Genomic DNA, 25,521 nt, shown 5'->3' with positions numbered 1-25,521 from the left:
CAGAGCTGCTCTCATGTTGCAGGAGAGAACTGGGCAGCTGCCCAAGTGCCGGGGGCTCTGCTCAGAGCACGGCAGCTCCTGCCTCCCGTCCTGCTGTTCTCCACCAGCAGCCCCTGGCGCTATGTGCCAGCTTCCCCTGAGGGGGGAAGTTTGTCTCCGCTTGGCCCTGGGAGATCACCCACTTCCCTTGGGAACTCCCTCCTGCAGGAGGGTGCTAGAGGGAACGGGGGGATCCCTCCAGCCTCGAGCTGCACTTGTTAAGTCCCAGGCCCAGGAGTACCAACCACCCAATGGGAGGGAGCGGGGCTGCTATTCTCTTCTGCAGGCTGGAATCTAGAAGCCGCAGGGAAGATCTATTCCCAGCTCTGCCCCGGGCCTGCTGGGCACCTCAGTTTCCCCATCTGCTAAGTGGGGCTAACACTAGCGACGTTGTCTGGGGACCAGGGAGCTCTGCAGCTGAACAGCGCTAGAGAAGAGCCGATGCTTGGCCGCAGGACTGCGCTGATCCGCCAGGGCCGCTGGAGATTCTCCTGGCACAGGGCAGTTGCTGGGATGGGATGGGCGAGACAGGCCCCAGCCAGATCTCCTGCCTTCAGCTCCAGCGGGCATTGCCTGAGGCAGAGGGCAGGGCTCCCCAGGGAGGGTTAACGCCTCCAGAGGCCAGAGAGAGGGAGAGGTGAGATGGTCCCCGGTGTTGCAGATTGCAGGGAGTTAAGTGCTCCCTGGGCACAGCACACCCTCCCTCCCAGTGCCACACTGGGGGTAGCACTGTCCGGGGGGCAATTACCCTCTGCTGAGCCCCACCCACCTGCAGCACCACTGCCCGTGACCAGCTGGGCTGCGGGCAAGGAAAGGAGTTCAGTTTGATGCCCAATTCCAAGCCAGCAGCCAAGAGCCAGCCCCAGGCCTTGGCTAGGGCAGGAGCCCATGTGAGATGAGTGGTTTTTTTTTGGGAGGGGGGGGGGGTCTCAGCACAGGCCCCAACCAGGCAGGGAAACATGCTGCAGCTGCCCCTGCACAGTGCCACCCACCATGGGCCCTGCTCCGTGACTGGGGCTCCTACGCGCCAGACACTAGTTATTATTAGGTAGATTACGGTAGCACCTAGCACTATGGGGTCTACCGTAGTACACCTAATAATCCGTGGACACCTGCTCTCAGACCCTAGGTGCTACTGTAATACACCCAATGCACAGCCCCCAGAAAAATGGGGTCCTCTTCCAAGAGGAGGATGCCTCCCCACTACCATAATACACCAAATAATCCATGGAGGTGGGCTCCCAGACCTTAAGTGCTACCATAATACACCTAGTTATAGCATCCAGAAAAATCCATGCGGCTACCGTAATTCACCTAATAATCCACAGAGACCTGCTCCCAGACACTAGGGGACAGAGCAGCCAGATTACTGGGTCTCAAGAGACAGATGAGCAAGAACGATTCTAGCATCTTTATTGGTAGTGTAAAGATTCTGCACAGGAGCCAAGATGCCCCCGTGCGCCATTGCAGGCTGCCCTAGAGTAGAAAAATAAAAGACACGGGGCCCAGACCCACAGAACCCCTCATCGCTACCCCCGTCAGTTTTACAAAATATACAGTTTCCGTCTTTAAAACCCCAGCAGCGTTTGCCTAAAATCATATTCTAAAATGAAAAGAAAAAAAAGAGGGGGGGCTCAGCGCAATCTGGACCCCCCGCCACTTAAAAATAAAACTCAATCCACTTCAACCCACACAGAGCAGAGGTAAAAATACAGCAGATCACTTTAAAACCAAAAGATGCTGCTAGACCCGGCCTCTGAGAACGGCTACAGAAACCCCCAGTGCCGGAGAACAAGAGGCAGGGGGGGTTGCAACAGGCTGTAGTGACCGACTCTGGGACCTGCCTTGCTTTAGTGTTGAAGGAGAGGTTTGAAGCATCTCCTTGCCGGTAGCTTTAGCCTCTCAGCCCAGGCCCCTAGCTGGCCAGTTCTGTTGGAGGGCAGGGAACGGAGCAGAACCCAGGCAACAGGGATCCAAGATCCCCAAAGTGAAGCCTGGGAACAGGTGACACCTGATGCCACAGCAGCTAGGAAACGGACAAGGAAGTGGGGAAGAGTCATGGTGTGTGAAGATGCCGGGAAGGGGGTGGCTGGCACAGCAAGTCAGAGGCTCCAGCAGGGAATTATGAAGGGGGCAGACCCCAGCCCAGAGGCTGCAAGCCATCTCCCCTCACCCATGGGCACTGGCTGGGTGGCATGAAGCAGCAGAATCTGCCCAGCCCCTGACACTGATGGGACCAGCCATGAGCGCAGGAGCTGTGGTGCTGGCAGAGACCATCCTGGCGTTCAATGCCCCCAGCCGCACCGGCGCCCACCGTGGCTCAGCCCTGGAGAGGAGTTCAGCTGTGTTGCCACGTATGCCCCGAACGCGAGCCAGCGCCCCCCCAGCCGGCATGGCCACAGAGGTTGACCGCCAGGTGCCTCAGCAGAGGGGCTCGTATCGCTGCGCTCAGGAGAGTGGCCAAGAAGGGGTTAAAATTCAGGGGGGTTCTTTCAGAGGGGGGAGCGAAGGGAAGGGATCAGCTCCATGCTGGTGCTCAAAGGGACCAGCCCAGGGAGCATGGGGGAGTGTGTGTGTGGGGTCAGGGGCACTGGTTAGGGGCTGAGGCTCAGGGAGGGTCCTGGCTGATCCCCCTGCTTGCTCCCCCCCCAGCATTCTAGTAGTGCAAAGGAATGGGGGCTTGCAGCAGGGTGTCTCCCCCCCGCAAGATCACGGGCAGATCCACTCCCCCCAGCAGCGTAGGTCGTTCTACCCCATCTCTGGGGGAGGGCAGAGGCAGAGTTAGCCCCTTGCTGACTCCATTCCCCCCCCCCGCAAGTGACAGATGGCACCACTGGGGGTGGGTGCCACAGGGCAGCAATGGGCAAGGAGCTCCAGTTCCAAGACCCCCCCCCAACCCCACGCAGCCATGGAGGGGGGTGGGAGTGGGAGGGGCTCCAGTCAGTGCAGCTGTGGGGGCTTGTCTCCGTACTTGGCCAGCAGGGGCTGGGTCCGCCCCAGATGCCCCCTGCGGGCGTTGGTGGCCTGGCGCTGCTGGGCCAGGAAGGACTGGGCACTGCTGGAGGTGGCCGATCGCTCCTCCGTGGCTTGCTGGTGGAGCGCCATGCCCTGCAATGGGAGGGGGGAGGTCAGCGTGGGGGGGCACAGGGACAGCCCCTGGGCACAGCCTGGCACCGAGGCCTGGCTGGGAGCTCAGCCCCCACCAGCAGGAGTCATGGGTTGCTGGGGCAGGGGGTCTGGCCCAGCCAAGGTGCTGTGGGATTCAGTTGGCACCACCCCCCTTGCCCCCCAGAAGGCCCGGCAGCCTGGCACACCCCCTGCGCTCACCGTGTTGTACCAGGCGCTGATGATCAGCTTCTCTTCCTGCTCCCGCTGGGATCTCGTTTTCTCCAAGTTGGTCTGATGGGGGGGAGAAATGGGGAGGGGGAGTTAGTGGGGGAGGCAGAGCCAGGCTGGCTCCTAGGGCTCAGGGTGGGCAGATGGGGTGCTCTCCCCCCACCCCCAGCTTTGGGTCCCAGAGGCCACATGGGGGCCCTCCTGCAGCCTTTGGCTCAGGAAGCTGAGACCTTGGGAGGGGAGGAAGCTGGTGATGGGGGGGGGCACCTTGGCTCCCCCTTCTATTCCACAGCACAGGCTGCCTGAATAATCCAGCAGCTGGTTCAGGGTGCTTGGCCGTGGCCACAGGTATCCCCCCACCTGGGACTGGATCCCTCCCTCTGGCTCAGCCCAGCTACCCCCCATTCCTTTGCAACCGCACCCCCAACCCCCAATTTGCTGGCTGCCTCTCTCGCCAATGGAGCCCTGCACTGCCCACGTCCAGAGGGTCCTTCCAGGGCACCACCCAGACCATCTGCACCTGGGATCAGATCATCCAGTCTGACCTCTTGGCTAGCACAGGCCACCCCCCCCGGCGAGCCCAGCAGCTGGAACTGGGGGGTGTCACCAGTGCCCAAGCCCCTGCAGTGGCAGGGAACGGATTAGACGCACCCAGATAACCACACCCGGTGCCCTGCGCTGCAGAGAAGGTGCCCGTGACCCCCCACCAAGCTCCCTGATGATCTGACATAGGGGGAAGATCTGGTGACCCAGATGAGCCAGACCCACCAGCCAGGCACCTAAGCAGTGGATTTTCTGGCCCCTCCCGACTGGAGACCAAACCCTGATGCTTTGGAGGAAGGCAACCCACCCACCCTCCCAGAACACAGATGTGCCTGGTGGGGGGGAGGGGGTTTCCTTCCTGACCCCTGCAGATGACCGCTGAAGCCCTGAAGCAGGAGGCTGGATTCCAGCCATCATCGCGATACAAGCGTCTGAGGGCAGCTGCGGCAGTTCTGTCCTCTCCGGGCCCAGGAAGGAAAGAGACTAACCCCACAGCCCAGTGCCCTCACCTCCAGGTGATGGATCTTCACCTCCTTCTCCTGCAGCTGGTTCTTTAAGGCCTGGATCTCGGGGGGGGGCTTGGATGGCTGCTGCTTGGGGTGCAGCGTCTTAATGACCTGGAATGGAGTGGATACAGTCAGAGGCGTTACCGGGGACATCTCCCTGCCCCCATCCCAAGCCCGGCAGGCCAGGGGAGACCCCACCCTCCCCCGCCCGGGGCAGGACTCCTGCCATGGCTGTCCGTGTTGCAGAGCTTCCCAGAGCAGCGCCCCTTGTGGGGAGGTACAGGGAGGACGGCCCCAGTGGCGCTGGGGTGACGGGGCCCGGCTCTGCAGCCCTGCCATGGCTTGGGCCACTCGGGAGCGTCCCAAGGGATGGAGCCGGCCCAGCCTGGGGCTCCCGGCCCCGGCCCAGCCTGGGGCTCCCGGCCCCGGCCCAGCCTGGGGCTCCCGGCCCCGGCCCAGCCTGGGGCTCCCGGCCCCGGCCCAGCCTGGGGCTCCCGGCCCCGGCCCAGCCTGGGGCTCCCGGCCCCGGCCCAGCCTGGGGCTCCCGGGCTCACCGTGCAGGCCTTGTCCATATAGCGCTTGTACCGCTCCTCCATGGCCTTCATGTCCTCGTCCTTCTTCTTCAGACACTCCTGCAGCTCGTTGATCTTCCTGGCGTCTGGGGGGAGGGGAGCATCAGGAGGGGGGCCACATGAAGCATCCTCCCCCCAGCCCATGTGGGGAAACAGAGGCACAGAGCCACCCCAGGAGCACCTGGCTCCCCCAGTCCCGTGCTGTTACCAGGAGCTTCAAGTCACCCGCTAGGGACATGCTGTGGACACGGCGTCATGGGGGGAGCGACTGAGGGGCCAGCCCGACCAGAGCCCCCTCTCCACCCCCCCCCCCCGTCGGAACTGAAGCCTCCCCCTCCCTGTGCGTCCACCCCTCCCCCCCAACCCCCATACTTGTGCTGTCCACTTTGGGCTCCAAGTCCTCAATGTATTCCCGCTTCTTCTGCAGCTCCGAGTGGGCCTGGTGCAGCTTCTCCCTGGGGCGGGGAGGAGACCAGGGCTGTCAGATGCCCAGTGCCCCCCTCCAGCCCAGATCCTCCTCTCAGCCTTGATACCTTGCCCCAGCTAATGAAGGGTCAGGCCCCCTGCTCGATTCCTGCCCCTGCCCCACCACTCTCCTTGGAGCTAGCTGGGGGACACCCACCCCTGCGGCCAGCTCACAATCCCGACTCACTGAAGGTACCATGCCCGCCCCATCCCGCCCCGCAGGTACTCACAGAACACCACAACTTACAGGTGCTCTTCCAGCTTCCTCTTCAGCAGGCAGGACTAGGGAGGAAGAACAGGGGAGGGTGAAGATCGAGAGCCCAGACCATGCAGGTTCTGAGGGGCTGGGAGCTGCCATGGCAGCTGGGCCCCAGCGTTCACGGCCCCTCCCCGCTCCGGAGAGCTTTGGGGGGGGGGGGGACTGAGACGGAGAGACAGCGCCTCCAGCGTCTTGGGGTCACCAGCTGGGCCCCCACCCACCCCTGCTCAGCTCTCCCGGAGCCGGCCCAGCCCGAGACGGGTGTGGCACCATTGGCAGGAGTGGACACAGGCCAGCCTACGCCAGCCGGGGGCGGGGGGGGGGGGGGGAATCCAGCCCTTCCTGCTCTGAAGCCCAGCGTCCTGGCACTGCAGACGCCCGAGCTCAGCCTCTGGCGCTCCACACTGCAGGGGAAGCCAGGGCCACGCAGAGCGACTGTCACAAGCCTCTAGCTAGTCCCGCGACCCCGTCCCCACCCCAGGCCTGACAGAGCAGAAGCGATTTTACATTGATTGAGACAGTGGGGGGGGGGGACGACACACACAAAACAAAACTGAAAACCCCCCAAAACCCCAGGGGTTTAGATGGTAACCATCGAAAGTGCATCTTAAAGGCGGTTTGCAACAGCCGGGAGACACATGTAACCAGGGGGCGGCTATGACGGAGCTAGGACCCGTCCGTTCAAATCATGGGCTTAGCTACATCTAGAAAGGACACACGCCACGATTTTCTGGGCTGCTCTTTAGAGCGAGTGTCTCCGTTTATAGCTAGGCCTGGAAGGAGTTGATTGTGTGTCGGAAAAAATCCAATTCACCCCCCCCCCCATGAGGAAATCTTGACAGAGATAATCACCAACGTGCAGACAGGCCAAGTACGATAAACGTGGGTTGAGAACTTGTCAGTCTGGGATTGGAGGAGATTTACTGGGGATCTGCGGACAAGTTGTGTTCTCGAGCTTTAGCTTTCTGAATCACAACGTCTGCCATTTGTCCGACCCCTCGCCTCGTTTCCCGCAACTGGGAAAACTTAAATGGATAAAAAAAAAAATGTAAATTATAAACAAAGGGGGAGAGTGTTCTGCCCAGTCTATGTATAAACCTAGGGCTTGTAATAGGGCTCGGTTCCCTGCAGAGGCCGATGGGTAGCCAAACGGGCTGGAGGCACAGAATATTCCGCAGTTTCTCTTTCTATATACAGCTTGGTGCAATATACTCATATCTCCCAAGGGAGGTTAATAAGCCAGGAAGCGAATTAAGCAGCATTAACAGGCTACAAATAACAGTCAAGATTTCCGACAGCAACTAGCAGTATTTTGGGGGGAGGTCCCCCAACTCAAGACCTCTTATAAGCCGCCCAGTCCCCCACTCTCAGGAAGGGCTGGGCATCCACCCCGGAGATCAGGTGTCATGGGCTGGGCCCAAAACTTGCCATCCCCTCGCCCACGCAATAGGAAAGGAGCACAGAGAAGCAAGGTGGATTTAAACGAGGGGCTGGTTGGTACTTACAATGGCCTGTAGGGGTAGGGGGACAATCAGCCAGCGAGACAGAGGGGGTGCGGGAGAGAGAGAGGTGTTAGCGTGATCACAGCACAGAGTTGGAGTGCGGGGGGCACACGAGATCGCTGTGACGATTTCACACACAGAGGCAGCAGCACCTGGGGAGGATGCGGCTGGAGGATAGCAGCGAGTGGGCTCCCATCCCCCCCCACAGGGGACCCCAAGAGAACAGTGGGCTCCCCTTCCCAAGAAGGAGAAATCAGGGGAGGCTGAACCCCTTTCCAGCCGCCTCCTCCCCGTCATGCACAGATCTCCAGCTCCCCCCCCCAACAGAGCTGTGGGGCAGACCACGCCCAGCTGCTCAAACCCAAGGGCACCCCTTCCCCCACCCCCCAAACCCAGTGCATTGAGTGGCAAGCTACTGCAGGTGCACTCAGCCACCCAGCAGCCTTTAGCCAGGGCGGAAGAAACGCAGGAGACCTTATTCCAAGTTCTCACATTTGGTTGGGCGCCCACATGGGGAGGGGCGTAGCCCCAGGGGCCCTACCATGGTGCCCGTGCCATGCCCGCATACCCCAGGCTGAGCAGAACAAGCCGTTAGCTGCTCCAGTGGCTTCGGCATGGGAAAGGGATGGATCAAGGGGGACAAAACCGATCAGTCACGGGAGAGGGAATCTTTCCCCAATGCAGCAGGGCCTGAGGGTGCATGGCCCGGCACTGACAGTCCAGAATCTGCTTCCAGGAGGCAGGTCAGAGCCGCAGGGCGATGGGGCAGAGGTCAGGGAAAGCCATGTACAGCCCGTCCTCGGCCAGACTCACATCCTCTGCCTTGGTGCCCTGCTCCTGCAGGGCCTTCTGGAGCTCCTCCACCTGGGCCTTCAGCTCCGAGATCTGCTGCTGGTGCAACCTGGAGAGGGAGGAAGAAGGGAGAGGAGGCCAGCTGAGTGGAGGCAGTGGATGGCACGACCTGGACCCTCCCTGGGCTGAGGCTCCCACCCCCCCATCAGCTGGCTACAGGGAGCCAGGGGCCTCTCAGGTGAGATAGGTTTGGGGGAGGTCTCAGGTTACTTAGATCAGCAGCCCCTCCCAGCCTGGTCTCCCCGCCCCCGTTACCTCTGCTGGGTCTCCAGCCGGTTCTTGGTGCGGTTGGACTCCTCCAGCTGCCCCTGCAGCTCGGCCAGCTGCTGCCGGTACGTCGCCTCCTGCACGCACAGCATCTTGTTCTCGTGCTGCAGGCGCACGATGGTCTCCCTGGGGTCGGGGAGAGGGGTGAGGTCAGGAGGGCAGATGGCCCAGGGGCCCCCCAGCCTGCTGGCCCAGGTGCAGCTCCTGGGGGACCACAAGTCCCAGCATGCAACGCTGCATCTCAACCCAAGAGCCAATCACCAGCTTGGACTGAGAGGCGGCATTGCATGCTGGGACCTGTAGTCCCCCAGGGGCTGCAGCTCCTCATTGGGGCATCTCCAAGCCGCCCTTTGGCTACTCACAGGCCTCTGCAGCACCAGACAGGGAGGCTGCAGGAGCTAATTCAGCCAGCCCAGGCAGAGGTTTGGGGAAGCCCCAGCAACCCCGGGGGAGGGTGGGTGGGGGCAGGCTGGGAGACCCCTCCCTAAGGTGGGAGGTGCAGCAGTGCTAAGAGCTGCCCCTCGCCCCCCTGCTGCGGGCACCAGGCAGTCTGGCTGTGCAGTGACATGGCAGGCATCGTGCCCCTGGGCCAGGTGGGCGTTGGCCTGCTCCAGTCCATTTGCCCCCCCCCCCCAGCCCAAAGAGTCATCACCCCGAAGAATTTAACCCTTTTACTCCTGGCTGCACAGACAGCTGGGAACAGCTCATGAGCCTGAAGGTCGGCAGCAGAGACCCTCCCCGCAAAGGGGACTAGCAAGATTCTGCAAACGCAACACACTGAGGGCTTGACAGGAACAGCCCCCCCACCCCCCCCAGGTACGGTGGCCTAAAGGTGCCAACAGACACCACACCCCTCTAGCCCGAGGGCTCCAGGGCGGGAGCCTACTTGAGTTCAGTCGGCAAGATTTCAGCGGCCAGGTTGTCCATGGGAGAAGAGACTCCGTCCAGCAAGGCATCTGCAAGAGGAAGGGGGTGGGTGGGTTGGTTGTGTGTGGAGGAGCAGGGATCAGCCCTGACTTGGCAGCTCTCTACTAGCCCTGAGCATGGGGGGGTGGGATTCTTCTCTGCCCCTGGCCGGGACTAGGGACGCAGAGATCCCAGGCTAGGGTCACAACCAGCAGCCTCCTGCTCTGGGCTAGTAGCATAGGCCATTCATGAAGCTGGAACAACGCCCCCCGTTCAGTGGGAGAAAGTTGAGCCCAGGACACGGCTGGCAGGGGCCAGGGAGGAAAGAGTAAGAATGTCCGCCCCCAGCAGAGAGTTATGAAAATCTTGCTTATGTGGGGCAGGGTCTCTTTCCTAGTGTCCCCCCTCCCCCAAGTTAGTTTATGTGCGGTAGCATGGGGGGCTCGCTTAGAAATGGGATACAGTTCTTGAATTCAATATCTTGTGGCAATGAGTTCCACAGATTCTGTATCACAGTTGAAAAAACAACCCAATGAATTAGAGTTGGTCAGAAAATGGGCTCCCCACCCCAGGGTCGGGGCAGGGAGGAGTTTGAACTAAAATAGATTAACAATTTCAGGGGGTTTGGCCAAAATATTTCAGATTTAGAAGTGCCACTGCAGTGCCCCATGGGAGTTGTAGTTCTGGTGCCTTGTTCTACAATTCGGGCCACGCTCCCTGATGGGACTGTATATCACCCACCTGCCCCCATGAGGTGAGATAGGGGTGCATCATCAGAGAAGTAGGCTGGCTGGAGAGCCCAGCCCATGGAGGAAAATAAGGAAACAGAACTATACCTACACGTCCTCATTCTTCTCTCTTGGCCAGGTTCTGCAGCTGGCCCACATTCCTATGATGCACCTTGATCTCGCCTCATGGAGAGGGCGGGTGGGTGCATCATGGGAGATGAAGTCCAAGGAGCTCAGCCCATAGAGGAGAACAAGGACATGAGGAAACCAAACTTCAGCTCCCACAAGGCACCATGGCGGCACAGCCAATCTGCCTAGTTTGACGGCAATACACAATTTTTCCACGGAAAGCAGGTGCATGTCCCAAAACAAGTTTGTCTTGCCCAAACTCCCCTTCGCCCAAACTCCCCTTCTCCACCAAAAAAAAAGTTGACCAAAAATTTTTGACCAGCCCCATAACAGACGCTTCCAACAAGGAGCCGGCTCGAATTCCATTCTCCAGTCCCTCGCACCCAGCCGACGAAATGGGAGCTGGAACGTTCCCAGTGGGAACACGCCGTGCTCAGGAACGAATTGAGGTGGATGTGCCCTGCTTGTTACTACTCGCCTTCCATCAGCTGATAAGCTGCCGAGTGTAAAGTTCAGACACAAGGTTGCCACGAGTTTGTGGACGACAATGCAGCTTGGAAGGAGAAAAAACCCAAACATCACGTTCTTGGCTGTGCAGATTCCTGGCCTAGGGAGCGGAGCCGAGTCATGTGGAAACGCAGCCTCTGACCAAGGCCTTGGCTTTGTACTTGGCTTTATTCCTGATCTCAGCTAATTGTCTGAGGCTAGATCAGGGGGTGTTGGTAGCTGTGTCTCCAGCTCTGGGCCTGCTGCTGTTTGTAAGGGGGGGTCTGAATTACAGCGAGGCCCTGTGACGGCGGGTTTGGTTTGAGCTGCAGTTAGAGCAAGAGGTTTGACAGCTTTTTAAGCATCACGCGTTTGTGGGCGCTCAGCACCTTGGAAAAGTCAGACCCTGGGTGTTGTGAGTCAGATCCCCAAAAGTGTGAGGGGCCTCCCCCAAGCCTCCAAACAGAGGCAACTTCTGAGAGTTTCCCAGCACTTATGGCTTCAAGGGAAGCCTGAAGAAGCCCCAGTGCAGGGATGGCTGCCCGAGTCTGCAGAGAGCGTGAACCAGCTCAGAGGCGCGAACAGACATCTCGTTACGTCTGTCCTCTCCCTGCTCCAGGCCAGACAGGAGAGGGGCAATTGCAGCAGGAGAGGCAGCTGCTGCTCCCGCCCCCAGCCCGCCCGCACAGCTCCAGACCGTTCCTATTCCAGCACAGCTGCACCCACCTGCTTGGCTCAGGTACGTCTGCTGCACTTGGATGCATCTGAGCTCCTCGTTGGCCTCGCGGAGGGAGTGCCGCTCCTCAATCAGGCGCTGCGGGGAAGAGGGTGAGGGAGCAGCGGGGGGTCAGCAGAACCCTTCACCCAGGCGGAGAGCAGGATCGCCTCACTCCCAAACCTGGGACTCCCCACGCCCAGGCGGTCGGCTCTAACTGCTAGGTGCCACTCCCCTCCCGGAGCTGGGGATACCGGGCAATTCCAACTCCCAGCCCCCGCCCCCCCCTTTAACCACTAGACCCCCCCCCCGACCCCGCTCCCGGCCTCACCTCCTTCTCCTTCACCAGCGCCTCGAACTTCTCCTTGAGGTTCCTGAACTCAAACTGCCACTTCTCGGCCTTCAAGGCCTCCTCCGAGTGTTTGCTGTGCAGCTCGTGCACCTGTGGGGTGACAGGGACGGGGTCCGACACAGCCACTGCTTCCGGGTGCAGACCTCGACCCCCCAGCTGGGACGCCAGCCCCCCCCCCCCCCTCTGCCCGGGGAGCCCCAGCCCCACCTGTCTCCTGTGGGTCTCCAGCTGGGAGCGGACGGCATTGGCCTTGTGCAGCTCCTCCTCCAGCTTGCAGGTGCGCTGCATGTAGACCGTGTTCCGCTCCTCCAGCAGCCGCACCTGCCGCCGCAGGTCGCCCAAGTCCTCCAGCTTCTTCTTGTACGTGTCCACCGCGGCCTCCAGCTTGCCCACCTTGTCCGACGAGTGCCTGCCGGGGGCGGGAGGAGCTCGGCCGTCAGCCAGGGGCCCGGCTAGTGGCACCCAGTGCAAGTTCTATAGCCCCTCCTCTGTGGCTGCAGCAGATCACCGGGTCATTGGGAGTGGGCCGGGGGAAGAATACTCTGAGCCCTGGCTCCCAGCTCACCCCCTGGCTCTAACCCACTGGACCCCAGCGCCCCCCAGAGCCAGGATCAGAACCCAGGAGTCCCTGGGAGGACCGCGGCATGCTCTCCATTCCAGGGAGAACGGCCACACTGGGTCAGACCAACGGCCCATCTAGCCTGGTAGCCTGTCTCCCGACAACGGCCGGTGCCAGACGCTTTAGAGCAGCGGTCCCTGCTACCCTGCCCGCCAGGGCATTTTTGTGCGCCCACAGGACACCGCGCTGCCGAAATACCGCCCGCCAAAACGCCGCCGAGAAGCACTGCTGTTTCTCGGCGGCATTTCGACGGTGGGGTGGCCGGCGCCTGCCAGTCTTCTGGGAATAGCAATATGCTATTCCCACAGAAAGGCTGGGGACCGCTGCTTTAGAGGGAACAAAGAGAGCAGAGCCATTCTCAGGTGCTCTGTCCCCTGTCCCAGAGATTTAGGGACACCCAGAGCGTGGGGTGGTTTGAACAGCTGCTGGGTCCAAGGCCAGCAAACCCAATTCGAGAGCACGGAGCCCTGCTTTGCTCAGTGAGCCAGCCGCACCTCTAGCCCCATCTGGCAAGTGGGGAATCCAACCAAGAATCCCTGGCACCAGAAACTCAGCCGCTCCCTCTGGAGCTGGAGGGCCTCCTCTGTTAGCTAGCAGTAGTAGACTCTTATCTTCAATGTGGCGTGCTCCTGTGCACACACCGGGGGTAGGAAAAGAGGAGAGAACAACATGCCCTTAACCAGTGAGATTGCATCAGAATCCCGCAGGGGGAGACTTCCTGCCTGATCCTTGCCCTGGGGCATGAGGGTTACCTCCCCCCACCCTTAGAGTTTTAGGGTGCTGTGGTTACTCACCTGCTGGGCAGGTGAGGGGGGAATCCCATCAGACCCAGGGCTCTCACCTCAGCACATCCATCTCGTCCTTCAGGGCCTGGGCTTCCTCGGCCAGGCTGCTCAGTGCCTCGTTCCGATGCTGCAGCTCGTGCACCTCCCTCTCCAGCTCCTCACAGCGTGTGCGGAAGTCCTCCTTCCCGCTCTCCAGCCTGCGGGGGGTGGGCAGCCCCAGACAAGACACTGAACCTAGCTCCCCAGCTCTAACCCCTAGGCCCCACTCCCCTCCCAGAGCCGGGAACCGAACCCAGGAGCCCTAGCTCCCCAGCTCTAACCCCTCGACAGCACTCCCCTGCCAGAGCCGGGAACCGAACCCAGGAGCCCTGGCTCCTGGCTCCCAGCTCTAACCCCTCGACAGCACTCCCCTGCCAGAGCCGGGAACCGAACCCAGGAGCCCTGGCTCCTGGCTCCCAGCTCTAACCCCTCGACAGCACTCTCCCTGCCAGAGCCGGGAACCGAACCCAGGAGCCTTGGCTCCCAGCTCTAACCCCTAGGCCCCACTCCCCCTGCCAGCCCACCCACCTGAAAGTTTCCTCCTGCAGCTGCGTGATCTGAGCCTGCAGCAAGAGCAGTTTCTTGCCACCTGTATCTGACTCCAGCCGGTTCTTCTGCTCCTTCAGGGTCTTGTTCTCCAGGATCAGGGTGTTCTTCTCTTCCACCAGGAGGGAGATCTGCGGGCCAGGAGAGGGAGTCAGACCCCCCCAGCCGATGGGGACAGGCAGACAGCCAGGAGATACCCCTTGGCCCTCCCTCAGGACATGAGCCTTTGGACTCGGTGCTGTCCCAGAGCCAGCGGCTTCCGCCCACCCCATGCTCTGTGCACTAGTGTAAACGGGGATCCTGAAAGGGCGCACCCGAGACCAGTCAGAGCTGGGGAGGGAACCCAGGAGTCCTGGCTCCCAGCCCTGTGCTCAGACTGGGCCTTTGCAATGCAGAATTTGTGAAGCTTCCACGCTACAGTGGGGCCCTCGGACCCACTCCGATGGACCCAGGAGTCTCGTACCAGCAGCGCGGGGGGATGGCTCGGGACTCGGCTGCATGGTCCCGGGCTTCCTGGTATCCTGGATTCAGGCTGTCTATGGCCACACTTATGCCGGAGCCCCCCCACCCACAGGAGTAGATTCCAGGCTGGGGGGTGGGTGGGGGGGAAGGATACCAGCTCTCCCAAGGGGGTCAGAGCTCCCCTAAGCCTGGCATCCGAGTTAGGTCCTTGACTCAAGGCGTCTAAGCAGAGGTGGCGGGGTGGGCTGCACCCCTTTATGAAAACAACAGATGGGGATACAAAAATCAAGGAACTCCCACCCTTTCAGGGCAGGGTCACAGCTCTCCAGGGGGTCACGCCCAGGGCAGAGGACACGGCAGGCTGCCTGGCACATGCCTTGAGTAGGTGAACCCCAGGTACTGGATGCCCTCAGTGTGGGCGGCCCTAGCTGCTCTAACTCTGGCTACCCTTGTTAGACACACAAGCATCCAGTCCCCTCTTCTGATTCCTGCCCAGCTCTTGGCCTCAACGCCATCATGTGGCAGCGAGTTCCACAGGCCAACGACTGGGAAAGAGCATCTTTCTGTTGATCTGCGAAACTGGAAGGCCATAAATTCAAATCCGAGCGCCCCGTCACTCTGGTGCTTCTGGAGAAGGGAGAACAGACACTTCCTTCTCTACCCCAGTCATTTTAGGTTCGATTTATCACAGCCCCACTCTCACTGCATCTCATCACTGAGGAGCATCCCGCTCTTTCCACAGAGTTTTCCCAGGGCCTCAGATAATTCTAGTCCCCTTCCTTGGAACCCCAATAATTCAGCAGTATGCTTTTAGAGACGTCGACCCCCCCGACTTTGCAGAGAGGGGAAGACAGTTTGGAGCACAGAGTTCTGGAAGGATGTGAGTAGGTAAGTGAGCCGCGCCAGGGCCGTTTCAAGCAGGTCCATGACACACATGCTCATGCAGAGGAAACGAACACGACGGCGTGCGCAGCTTTGTCAGTAGCTCTGTTACTGCAGGGGAGAGAGGGGGTGGGGGCGAACGGCGAACTCACCTTCCCGCTGGGGAACTGCGTCTCCAGGGATACGTTAGCACCTTACGGGAGCAAAGGGGGGGGTTTATGGAGAGCGGGTGGCTGGGAGACCATTGCACTTTGCACCGCAATGGGGAAGGCTCTTGCTATATGGGCATCCGAAGCGGAAACCCACCCTGATCCTCTGTAACCGGGGAGCGAGGATTTCCCATCTATCCTGGTCAGTGGCGGGGCTTTAGCGCCAGCCAGGAGCCCTCTTCATTCTGGAGTCAGACACCTTCCCGCGCGCACCCAGCTGGGATCTTGTGCCCCAAAGCTGACGAATCGCTAGGATGGCTACAGAGGCTCAGCTACCTGGGGAACTCCTTGCTGCAGGAGGTGTACCCAGAACAGAGCTGGGTTTCCTTCCCCACAGTTCAATTTGCTGCCTTCACATCGTTGTGGATCTGTTCTCATATTAGGGGATGAAGGTAAACAAGAGCCCGACTGGCATACTGCTGCTAACACTGGGTCTCTCCAGCCACTTGCTACCCCACGCCTGGCTCTGCGGTAGCCATATTGGACCCCCGAGGGGCAGGGAGATGGCCAGGGTTGCCCGGCCACTCAGCGGCAGAGCCAAACAACAGAACCCAGCCATGCAATCTGTGCTGAGGGCACCCCCACCAGAAGACCTGGGTTCGATTCCTGGCTCTGCTACCGCCTCCCTATTGGAGTCACTTCATCTCTGTCTCAGTTTCCCTCCTCTGAAGCAGGGAGAACAGTCCATCCATTCACCCCACCCTTTGCTCGGCTATGTAGATTGAGCAGCTGTCCCTGCTCAATGTACGTACAGAACCAAGCACAACAGGGCCCCAGCCGTACAGAGAACTCAGGGGTCCTGACTGAATCTCATTTACATCACGCCAGACCTGATCTAGCCCCCGTCGGATAACCCGCCCACCCCTCCCAAAACATACCCAGCTCCAAAAGCTGGAGAGCTACACCACTGGGTGGGGAGAGATGCAGAGGCCCACACGCCACGCAGCCCCGGAGCGGACACACTGCAACCACAAGCCAGCCGGAGAGGAGACACCCAGAGAGTGCAGACGGGACCATTGGTGGGTGGGCGGGTTCCTTGGGCCCGCCTGACAGCTGCTGCAGCAGGGATCAAACCGGGGACGCCCGGAGCCCCTACAACTTCAGCTGGAGACTAAAGGGTCTGGAGCCAAGAGAGCAGCTGACCCTCTGGGGGCTGGGCTGAGACACAGCTGCGTTGCCTGGGGTCCTTTCGAAGCCAGCTAGCCAACCCCCCAGGCCAGAGTTGGGTGAGATTAATTCTGGCTGCCCCCAGCCCAGAGCCAAGCCAGTGAGGAGCCCACCTGTTGCTCCAGTTCCTGGCAGCGCTGCTGCATGTCATCCGGCTCCTCCAGGTCCTCGCTGAGGAAATAGTACTTCCGGGACTGCAGGACAGAGGGGGTGACGTTAGAGAAGGGGATCACAGACAGATCTCAGCACAGCACCTTTCCCACCGGGGGCAGGGATCAGGAGACCTGGAGCCAGAGACGCTCCACCCCCTCCTGACAAGTCACAGCCATGGCCCCCGAATTCTCCCCTCTTTTACAGGTGGGGAAACTGAGGCACGGTACCTGGCTATCGAAGTTGCCGTACGTCTCGGAGGCCAGCGTGTCCAGCGGGTCCTTGGTCATCAGCTGCAGGAGAGAAAAGGTTACAGATGTTCAGGAGGCAGCTGGCAGGAAGCAGATGGGCCAGCACAAAGCCAGGCAGTGGCTCCGCAGTGGTTGCATGGGGGGGGGGGGGTGAGAGAGCAAGGGGCTGCGGGTCAGGAGGGAGGAGCACCATTGGCATCAGTCTCATACCCATGAGTGCCAGCCCCAACGAGCCCCCCATCCCCCAGCAAGCCCCCCCACCCCACCCTCCCAACCCAGCTGGCCGGCCCCAGCTCACCTCCTGAATGGCAGCCATAACCACGTGCTGGACGGACTCCTCCAAGGTCATGATCTGCTGGATGTGCTCTGGGATGGAGGAAGGGTAGCGGCTGAGTCCCTGCCCCTCTTCCACCCGCCCCCCAACCACGCCAGCCTCTCCCTCCAGCATGAGCCTCTTTCCCCCTGCACAGCGTGGGGGCCAACCCCCATCCCAGGGGTATGGAGGCCAGCCCCCCAACCCCATGCCGCATAGGCTCCCAACCCACATGGCACAGATGCCAACATCAGAGGCCTCTGTGCCAGGTGCCATGGGGCTGAGGCCGGAGGCACAGAGCAGCAGCCCCCAGGATAATTCCACAGGGGGATCCCTGTGCTGCGGGGAGGGGGAAGAAGGATTGGGGGAGGGGAAAGCGGGGAGGCCACATGCTCAGGCTCAGCGAGGAGAAGGCTCCTTTGCCAGCCACCTCCCCTGGGGGTGGGGGGGGGGGCAGAGGGGAGCTGGGATTCAATCCCCTCCCCTGCACTAGCCATGCCATTGGGAAACAGACAGGGAGCTGGGTCTGTCCTGGGGGGGTGGGGGGAAGGAGGTGGGGGAGATCTGAGCTAGTTTGTGGGAGGGGACTCTGCACATGGAGACCATGGAGCCCTTAGGTGGGGGGAGGATGATGCTGCTTTTTGGGGACCCCAGAATGGCACCTTCCAAAAATCACATGCAAAGACACCGCACCCCGGGCAGGGAGTAACCACCTGCCTCTCCCCCACACTGAGCCAAGCCCCTGTAGTCTCACACCTTGCTTCTTCTCACAGCTGATGGCACACCCCAGCACCAGCTGCAGCAGCTTGCCCAGCTCTGAGGTGTCCGAGAACTCCCCGATCAGGTTGACGTCTGGCAGGTGGCGCTCTGAGATCTGGTGACCCAAGACCTGGGGGAGAGATGGAGGGTTCTGGGGAGGCAGCGAGGGGGCCCAGAGACACCCCCTGCCCCCCACAGACACCTGCCCCTCCTCCCTATGTGCTCAAGCCGGTGCCCAAGGGGGTCGGTGCATAGACCCACCAGACTGGGGCTTCCAGGCTGACCTACCAGAGCCAGCTGCAGAGCCCCCCGGGACCAGGCCTATTGGGGCAAGGAGGCACCCAGAGGAAAACAGACACTTTAAACCTACCTCAAGACATACAGGGTGAGTGAGGGTACCATCCAGGGGCTGTTAGAATACCCCCCCCCCCCATCAGAAAGGGCAGCGTGGTCTAGTGCACAGGACATGGGCTAGGAATCAGGACATCTGGGTTCTAGTCCCAGCTCTGCCATGGACCTTGGGCAAGTTGCTTTCCCTGTGTGCCTCAGTTTCCCCTCCCATCCTGTAGGACTCCAGACCATGAGCTCCGCAAGGCAGGGGGCTGATCTCAGCCAGGGCCCTCTAGGTGCTACTGTAGGGCACCTAATAGCCACCCGCCCCCTTCCCTCGAGGACACTCACATCTTGGGAGTACTCCAGCACGCTCTGCAGGATCTTTTTCAGGTTGCTCACCTGGAAGAGAGAGTGTTGCAGGATTCTATTGCCGCACACACCAGATCCAGGGAGAACTCCCCCGCCCCCTCCAACTGGGCTGACGCTGATCTCACTGGGGGCAGGGCTGAGAACCCACAACTCGGCTCAGGCAGCTGCCAGACCAGACCGGCGCTCAGTAGGGGAGCTGCAGGGTGGGCACTTGGCCTGGGAAGGGCACACAAGGCAGTGCCACGGCTGGCTCGTAAGCAGGGTGGGGGGCAGCCAAGCCCCCAAAGAGGATGGGAACAGCCAGCTGGAAAGTTGCAGAGTGGGGAGGGGATTCAGTCACTTCGTGCTCACCAGACCCCATGGCAACCTCCTGCCTCACACATCCTACAGTCCCAGGGGAATGGGAACAGATTGAGACTGTCCACACCTAGCCCTGCTTGAGAGGATACCAGGACCTTCACAATTGGGGCGGCGGGGGGTGGTGGTGGTGGTGTGAAGAGATGGTTTAAAACTCTCCCCCCATCCCCATTCAAGCCAGTTACCTTGAGCCTCCAGTTGTCACTGGTGTCATCTTTGATCCGCAGCAGCCAGGTCTCATTGAACCAAGAGGAGTCTCTGAAAGGGAGGAAGGGACAGGGCAGGGTGGAATGGGGGGGATGCGGAATGGGAGGGGAATTCCTGGCCTGACTGGAGCAGCTGCCACCTTGGGGCAGGATCCGGTTTCCCTGCTGGCTGCCCACGCCCAGGGTGGGCCGTAGGCAGGGATCTGGAATCTTGCTGGGACAAGGGTCAGGGGGGGGGGGCAGACGTGGGCACAGGCTTCCTGTCAGCTCCACTCTGCCCTCCCTACAGGCCCCTTGCTCCAAAATCCTCCCCCCCGCCCCAGGAGCCCAAAGCACCAGAGATCCAAGCCCAGTTGCCCCGGGTCTGGACAGAGAGGGATGAGCCCCAGTCTAGCACCCCGCCCCCACATCAGCCCTGCCACCCACTCTAGCTTTAAACGGCTCCCGCCTCTGGGGGCTGCAGGCCAGTACTTACATCCTGTGCAGGACCTGGGCAATGGGGACCCCGCTAGTCAGATCCTGGTAGGTATGGCACGGAGATGGGACGTGGAAGGTCTGCAGCTGGGAAGGAGGACACAGAGGTGGCTCAGCAAGGCAAAGAGTGAACGAGATTTGCAGGGGACAGGAAAAGCCACCCAGAGACCCAGCAGGGGTAACCCCTGCACCCTGGGCAATTGGCCAGGGCTGAGGATTGAACCTGGGACCTCTGGATTCTTAATGCCGGAGCTAGCTGTTAGCCAAGGCAGGAGGGCGGCATCATCCCTCCCTCGCACCCAACACAGCCCCACCCACCAGGGAACACTCCAGAGCAGGCACAGTCTATGGGGCTGATGGTTCGGGACATCCAACCCCAGCAGAAGCTGGAGGGAGACACAAGGAACTCCCCCACCCCCAGGGCAGCCAGCCAGCACCCCCGCCCTTGGGCAGGTTTGGAGCCAGTGCCCCCTAAAGGGGAAAGGCCCCATAGCCCGGTTCAGGTGTCGCCCAGGGACGAATCCAGATCCTAGTTGCTCACCCTCCCTGCGGGCCAGTCGTGCCCACATCTTACCCCCCACCCGGCCTTCCCGGCCATCGAGGCACAGACCCACCCTCTCCGGCACGCCACACAAGACAGGTGCTAGCCCAGTGTTACAGCCTCCCCTGGATCACGCTGGGCCAAGGGATGGGACCAGCCACCCCTGACTAACCCAGGTGCTGAAATCCCCCCCCTCCATCCACCCCCCTGCCCCACATAAAACCGGCACCCCAAACCAAGAAGGAACCAGCCGCTAGCCCAGCAGCCGAGTAGGATTTCACATTCAGGGCAGCGACAGGACGCTCGATCAAGCTAGTGTCCTCCCACCCATCCCCCCATGCTGTGACTCCCTCTGCATGCGGCAAGTTCCCCCTTAAACCTACCCCCCGCCTCCTAGAGAGACCCCCCACTCTGGCCTGGGACCCGGCTTCAGTTTCTAGCCACCTGTTGCAGAGGCTTCCTAAAGCTCCCTCCCACTTTGGGGTGGTGCTGGAGGGAGCGAACTGCCAGCACCCCCCCATCACCGGGCAGGAGCTCCCCCCACCGAGCCCGCTGGCTGAGTCACTGCACTCAGCTGCCAAGCAGGGGCCCGGAGGGCAGACCGGGCTACAAAGCCACAGGGCAAATGGGGGCAGGGCCCCTTCATTCCCCCCCCCACTTCGGAAAGGGGTAGAAAAGACACACACACGCCCAGCAACAACAGCCCCTCCCCGGCTGGCTGGCTACAGACTTAACCAGGCAGCATCAGCACTCCTGTGATCTCCAGGTCAGACTAGATAATCAAACAGTCCCCTGCAGGCTGGAGAACTACGAATTGCTCCCCCTGGCCCCAGCCCCCACACCTTGGCCCATCCCCAGAGGGCCCCCCCACTCCCACTCCTCTAGCTAGGGGCAGTTATCAGTCTCTGGTGCCCCCACAGCCTCACAAAGGTGACCTATGCAGCTCCCATCCCCATGAACTCCAGCCATGCTGGGGGGTTAGCACCATGGGTTCCTGCTGAGACCCAGAAATTTGTTTCATAGATGGGCCACTGAGCGGTCATCAGCCGGAGTGATTGTCTGTCGTGTTCCCCCCGTGTGCCCCAACAACTCAGAATCAATGCCACAGAGGGAAAGGCCCAGTACCCCATTCCTTGAGCCAGCCAGCTCCCTTGTCCTGGGGCCAGATCAGAGCCAGCATTCCCTGGAGGGCAGAGGCCCCATACCCCATTCTCCACCCCCGCCCCGAGCCAACCAGTCCCCCGCCCTCTAGAGGGCACACATACCCCATTCCCCAACCCACCACTACAGCGAGACTTCCCGCAGCCCCAGGCAAATTAACTGCCCTGCTACTGCAGTACGGTCATTAGTTAATGGGGTTATTACAGCAGTGCCTAAGGGCCGGCCGAGATCACGTGTACAGCTCCTAGCGCACCCCCAGTAGCAGACCCCCCCACACATCGAGGAGCTAATCAGCTACGGGATGTTGCTGCCATGGTTTTATGACCGAGGTGCAAGGCAGTGACTGGCTCGCCTGGGGATTGCCGGGGCGGGGGCTTGGGGGTTAAAAGGCTGCTGTCAGGGCAGAGCCCGAGCCATTGGTGTTGTGTAACTGCCCCGGGATGGTACCAATGGGTTGGGAAAGGTCTGGCTGGAGCCGCCCCAGCTCAGGGGAGGATCCGGTACCTGACCCACTGACAGGGGTGCCCCAAGGGACTGTTTAAGAGTAATGCACCGACCCCATGGATCCGTGACTCCAAGGTGGGGGAGAAGCGCAGAACACACAAGCCCCGGGTGGCAGAGTCCCCGTGGCCAGATCTCCCCTGAGCAAGAGCGGCTCAGCTGTGACCTCCCAGCGCCCCAGAAGCCTGAGCAGGTCTGGCCAGGTTTTCCTAAAACATAGTACTTGAGCAGGGCAGCTTTGATCTCCTGGCCTGATCTCCCAGTTCCATAATCCTCCCTGGCAGGGCTGGGCACAGACACAGGAAGGGCCTTCAGCTCAGGTTCAGCCATGTGGGCCTTAAACATGGTCAGGGTGGGCCGCCTCGTCCCCAGTCTTCTCTCCTCTGTCCTGGTACAAGTCACCCCTGCTTGTCTTGCCACCAGAAGTATTAGCCAGGGCACTGCTGCAGGGGAGCTTGCAGCACCAAAGTCTGCGGTTAGAGCCATTGTCTTCTTCCTGCAGACCTGTGCCGAGCTTACCTGTCCTGCCCGCTGGGGGTTGGGACAGGAGGTATCAGGTGTTCAGCCGTTGGAGCTCCCACTGTCTGGCCAGAACCTCCAGTGACCTGGGCCGGTTTCAGCCAGACCTCTCGGCCTATTCACCCCATCCCATCCCATACCCCTCTCAGACACCTCCCGCCCCGGATCCCCCCCAACAGCAGCGTCCTAACCCACCGCGCTTCCCGGATAGCAGTCCCCGGGTGAGCCAGTCGCTGCCCTGCGCTCCAGAAAACGCCCCAGCACCCTGGGGGCCAGCCTGTGGCCAGGGGTCCCTGCTTGGGTCAACTCTCCCTTTGCAGCTCCTGCTCCAGCGAGGTGCACCCGAGGCTGTGAACATCAGCAGGCAGTGCCCCAGGGTGCTGGGGGGAGAGGGGTGCAGGGCGCATTGGGGAAAACCGACGGGTCTGGAGCACTGTAACTGGGCGCGGTACGGTAGGGCTCTAAGGCAGGAATGGAGATGTGGGGGTCTGGAGGGATTGGGGAAGGGTTGAGCGTACAGACCCCCTCACCCTACACGGGGGGGGGGGGGCGCACAGGACTGGAACTTGGCTGTGATGCTCAGAGGGGCAGGGTGGATGGGGGAGGGGAAACTGGGGTATAACATGTGTACAAGAGGGGGACTGCGTAGGGGGGGCATTGCCCATGGCAGAGACCAGGGGGCTGGAGGAGACTCAGCTCATGGAGGCAGCCAGTACAGACCCATAATACCCAGGGCAGGCGAAAAGGGGGGACGGGGGAGGGGAACAGCCCAGGATTAGCGCCCCCCCCCACTGATAGAGAGAGCACAGCCATAAACCAGAGGCAGCCCCGCATTCCCAGCTACCCCCCCAGCCTAGTCCTCCCACCCCAGCCTGGGGTCCACGCCCTCCCCCCCATTCCCAGTCCCCCCCCCAGCCCAGTCCTCCCCCCATAGCCCAGGGGGCCACCCCATAGCCTAGTCCCCCCCCCATAGCCCAGGGGGCAACCCCCATAGCCTAGTCCCCTCCCCCCACAGCCCGGGGGCCACACCCTCCCCCCCATAGCCCAGGGGGCGACCCCCATAGCCTAGTCCCCTCCCCCCACAGCCCGGGGGCCACGCCCTCCCCCCATAGCCCGGGGGGCGACCCCCATAGCCTAGTCCCCTCCCCCCACAGCCCGGGGGCCACGCCCTCCCCCCATAGCCCGGGGGGCGACCCCCATAGCCTAGTCCCCTCCCCCCACAGCCCGGGGGCCACGCCCTCCCCCCATAGCCCAGGGGGCGACCCCCATAGCCTAGTCCCCTCCCCCCACAGCCCGGGGGCCACGCCCTCCCCCCATAGCCCGGGGGGCGACCCCCATAGCCTAGTCCCCTCCCCCCACAGCCCGGGGGCCACGCCTTCCCCCCCATAGCCCGGGGGGCGACCCCCATAGCCTAGTCCCCTCCCCCCACAGCCCGGGGGCCACGCCCTCCCCCCCATAGCCCGGGGAGCGACCCCCATAGCCTAGTCCCCTCCCCCCACAGCCTGGGGGCCACGCCCTCCCCCCATAGCCCAGGGGGCGACCCCCATAGCCTAGTCCCCTCCCCCCACAGCCCGGGGGCCACGCCCTCCCCCCATAGCCCGGGGGGCGACCCCCATAGCCTAGTCCCCTCCCCCCACAGCCCGGGGGCCACGCCCTCCCCCCATAGCCCAGGGGGCGACCCCCATAGCCTAGTCCCCTCCCCCCACAGCCTGGGGGCCACGCCCTCCCCCCCACAGCCCGGGGGGCGACCCCCATAGCCTAGTCCCCTCCCCCCACAGCCCGGGGGCCACGCCCTCCCCCCCACAGCCCGGGGGGCGACCGCCATAGCCTAGTCCCCTCCCCCCACAGCTCGAGGGCCACGCCTTCCCCCCATAGCCCGGGGGGCGACCCCCATAGCCTAGTCCCCTCCCCCCACAGCCCGGGGGCCACGCCCTCCCCCCCATAGCCCGGGGGGCGACCCCCATAGCCTAGTCCCCTCCCCCCACAGCCCGGGGGCCACGCCCTCCCCCCATAGCCCGGGGGGCGACCCCCATAGCCTAGTCCCCTCCCCCCACAGCCCGGGGGCCACGCCCTCCCCCCCATAGCCCGGGGGGCAACCCCCATAGCCTAGTCCCCTCCCCCCACAGCCCGGGGGCCACGCCCTCCCCCCATAGCCTAGTCCCCTCCCCCCACAGCCCGGGGGCCACGCCCTCCCCCCCATAGCCCGGGGGGCGACCCCCATAGCCTAGTCCCCTCCCCCCACAGCCTGGGGGCCACGCCCTCCCCCCATAGCCCGGGGGGCGACCCCCATAGCCTAGTCCCCTCCCTCCACAGCCCAGGGGCCACGCCCTCCCCCCCATAGCCCGGGGGGCGACCCCCATAGCCTAGTCCCCTCCCCCCACAGCCCGGGGGCCACGCCCTCCCCCCATAGCCCGGGGGGCGACCCCCATAGCCTAGTCCCCTCCCCCCACAGCCCGGGGGCCACGCCCTCCCCCCCACAGCCCGGGGGGCGACCCCCATAGCCTAGTCCCCTCCCCCCACAGCCCGGGGGCCACGCCCTCCCCCCATAGCCCGGGGGGCGACCCCCATAGCCTAGTCCCCTCCCCCCACAGCCCGGGGGCCACGCCCTCCCCCCCACAGCCCGGGGGGCGACCCCCACAGCCCTGGGGCCACGCCCTCCCCCCCACAGCCCGGGGGGCGACCCTCCCAGCAAGGGGGCCACGCCCAGGGCACCAGCCCTCACCCAGGTGAGCAGGGACCCGCAGAGCTCGGCCTTGTCCACGCTCATGGCTCCGGCCGCCCCCGGGGCCAGGCACGATCCGGCCGCCGAGCGCCTCGGTCCGCCAGGACCATAGACACCGGGCCCCGCTCCCCGCCTAGAGCGACCCCGCCTGGCGCACGTCGTCCGCTCCGCCCACTGCCGACATCTTTAGCCCGGGCAGGCGGCGCTCTAGCGTAGCTCTGGGCTGCGAGTCTCTATGGCGAAAGGACGTTCTAGGCACGTGGAGGGTTGTTCTCTGTGGTCTCTTTGCTGGAAATTAGAGGGGACTATTTATCATAGAAGCTCAGGGTCGGAAGGGACCTCGGGAGGGTCCAGTCCAACCCCCTGCTCCAAGCAGGCCCAACCCCAACGACATCATCCCAGCCAGGGCTTTGTCACGCCGGGCCTTAAAAACCTCTAAGGATGGAGACTCCACCACCTCTCAAGGGAACCCGTCCCAGGGCTTCCCCACCCTCCTCGT

The 25,521-nt window shown here is 62.4% G+C and overlaps 1 protein-coding gene across 1 annotated transcript; it reads right to left on the bottom strand.

Moving 5' to 3' along the window:
• Positions 1 to 1,435: 1,435 nt before the first annotated feature.
• On the bottom strand, positions 1,436 to 25,153 carry HOOK2 (hook microtubule tethering protein 2). The gene is made up of 22 exons (XM_084610090.1): positions 25,023 to 25,153; positions 19,580 to 19,665; positions 19,084 to 19,156; positions 18,521 to 18,571; positions 17,837 to 17,969; positions 17,066 to 17,133; positions 16,747 to 16,809; positions 16,480 to 16,560; positions 13,629 to 13,777; positions 13,118 to 13,258; positions 11,865 to 12,066; positions 11,637 to 11,747; positions 11,317 to 11,404; positions 9,228 to 9,297; positions 8,330 to 8,467; positions 8,036 to 8,123; positions 5,709 to 5,743; positions 5,369 to 5,451; positions 4,979 to 5,082; positions 4,428 to 4,535; positions 3,367 to 3,438; positions 1,436 to 3,147 (listed from the first exon to the last, which is right to left on the bottom strand). The coding sequence occupies exons 1-22, from the start codon at positions 25,065 to 25,067 to the stop codon at positions 2,980 to 2,982; spliced, it is 2,157 nt and encodes a 718-aa protein (XP_084466216.1). The 5' UTR covers positions 25,068 to 25,153; the 3' UTR covers positions 1,436 to 2,979.
• Positions 25,154 to 25,521: the final 368 nt, after the last annotated feature.

This window comes from Lepidochelys olivacea, assembly GCF_965140295.1.
Source record: "Lepidochelys olivacea isolate rLepOli2 genome assembly, chromosome: 20".
NCBI lineage: Eukaryota > Metazoa > Chordata > Testudines > Cheloniidae > Lepidochelys > Lepidochelys olivacea.
This window is presented reverse-complemented; position numbering and strand designations above follow the sequence as displayed.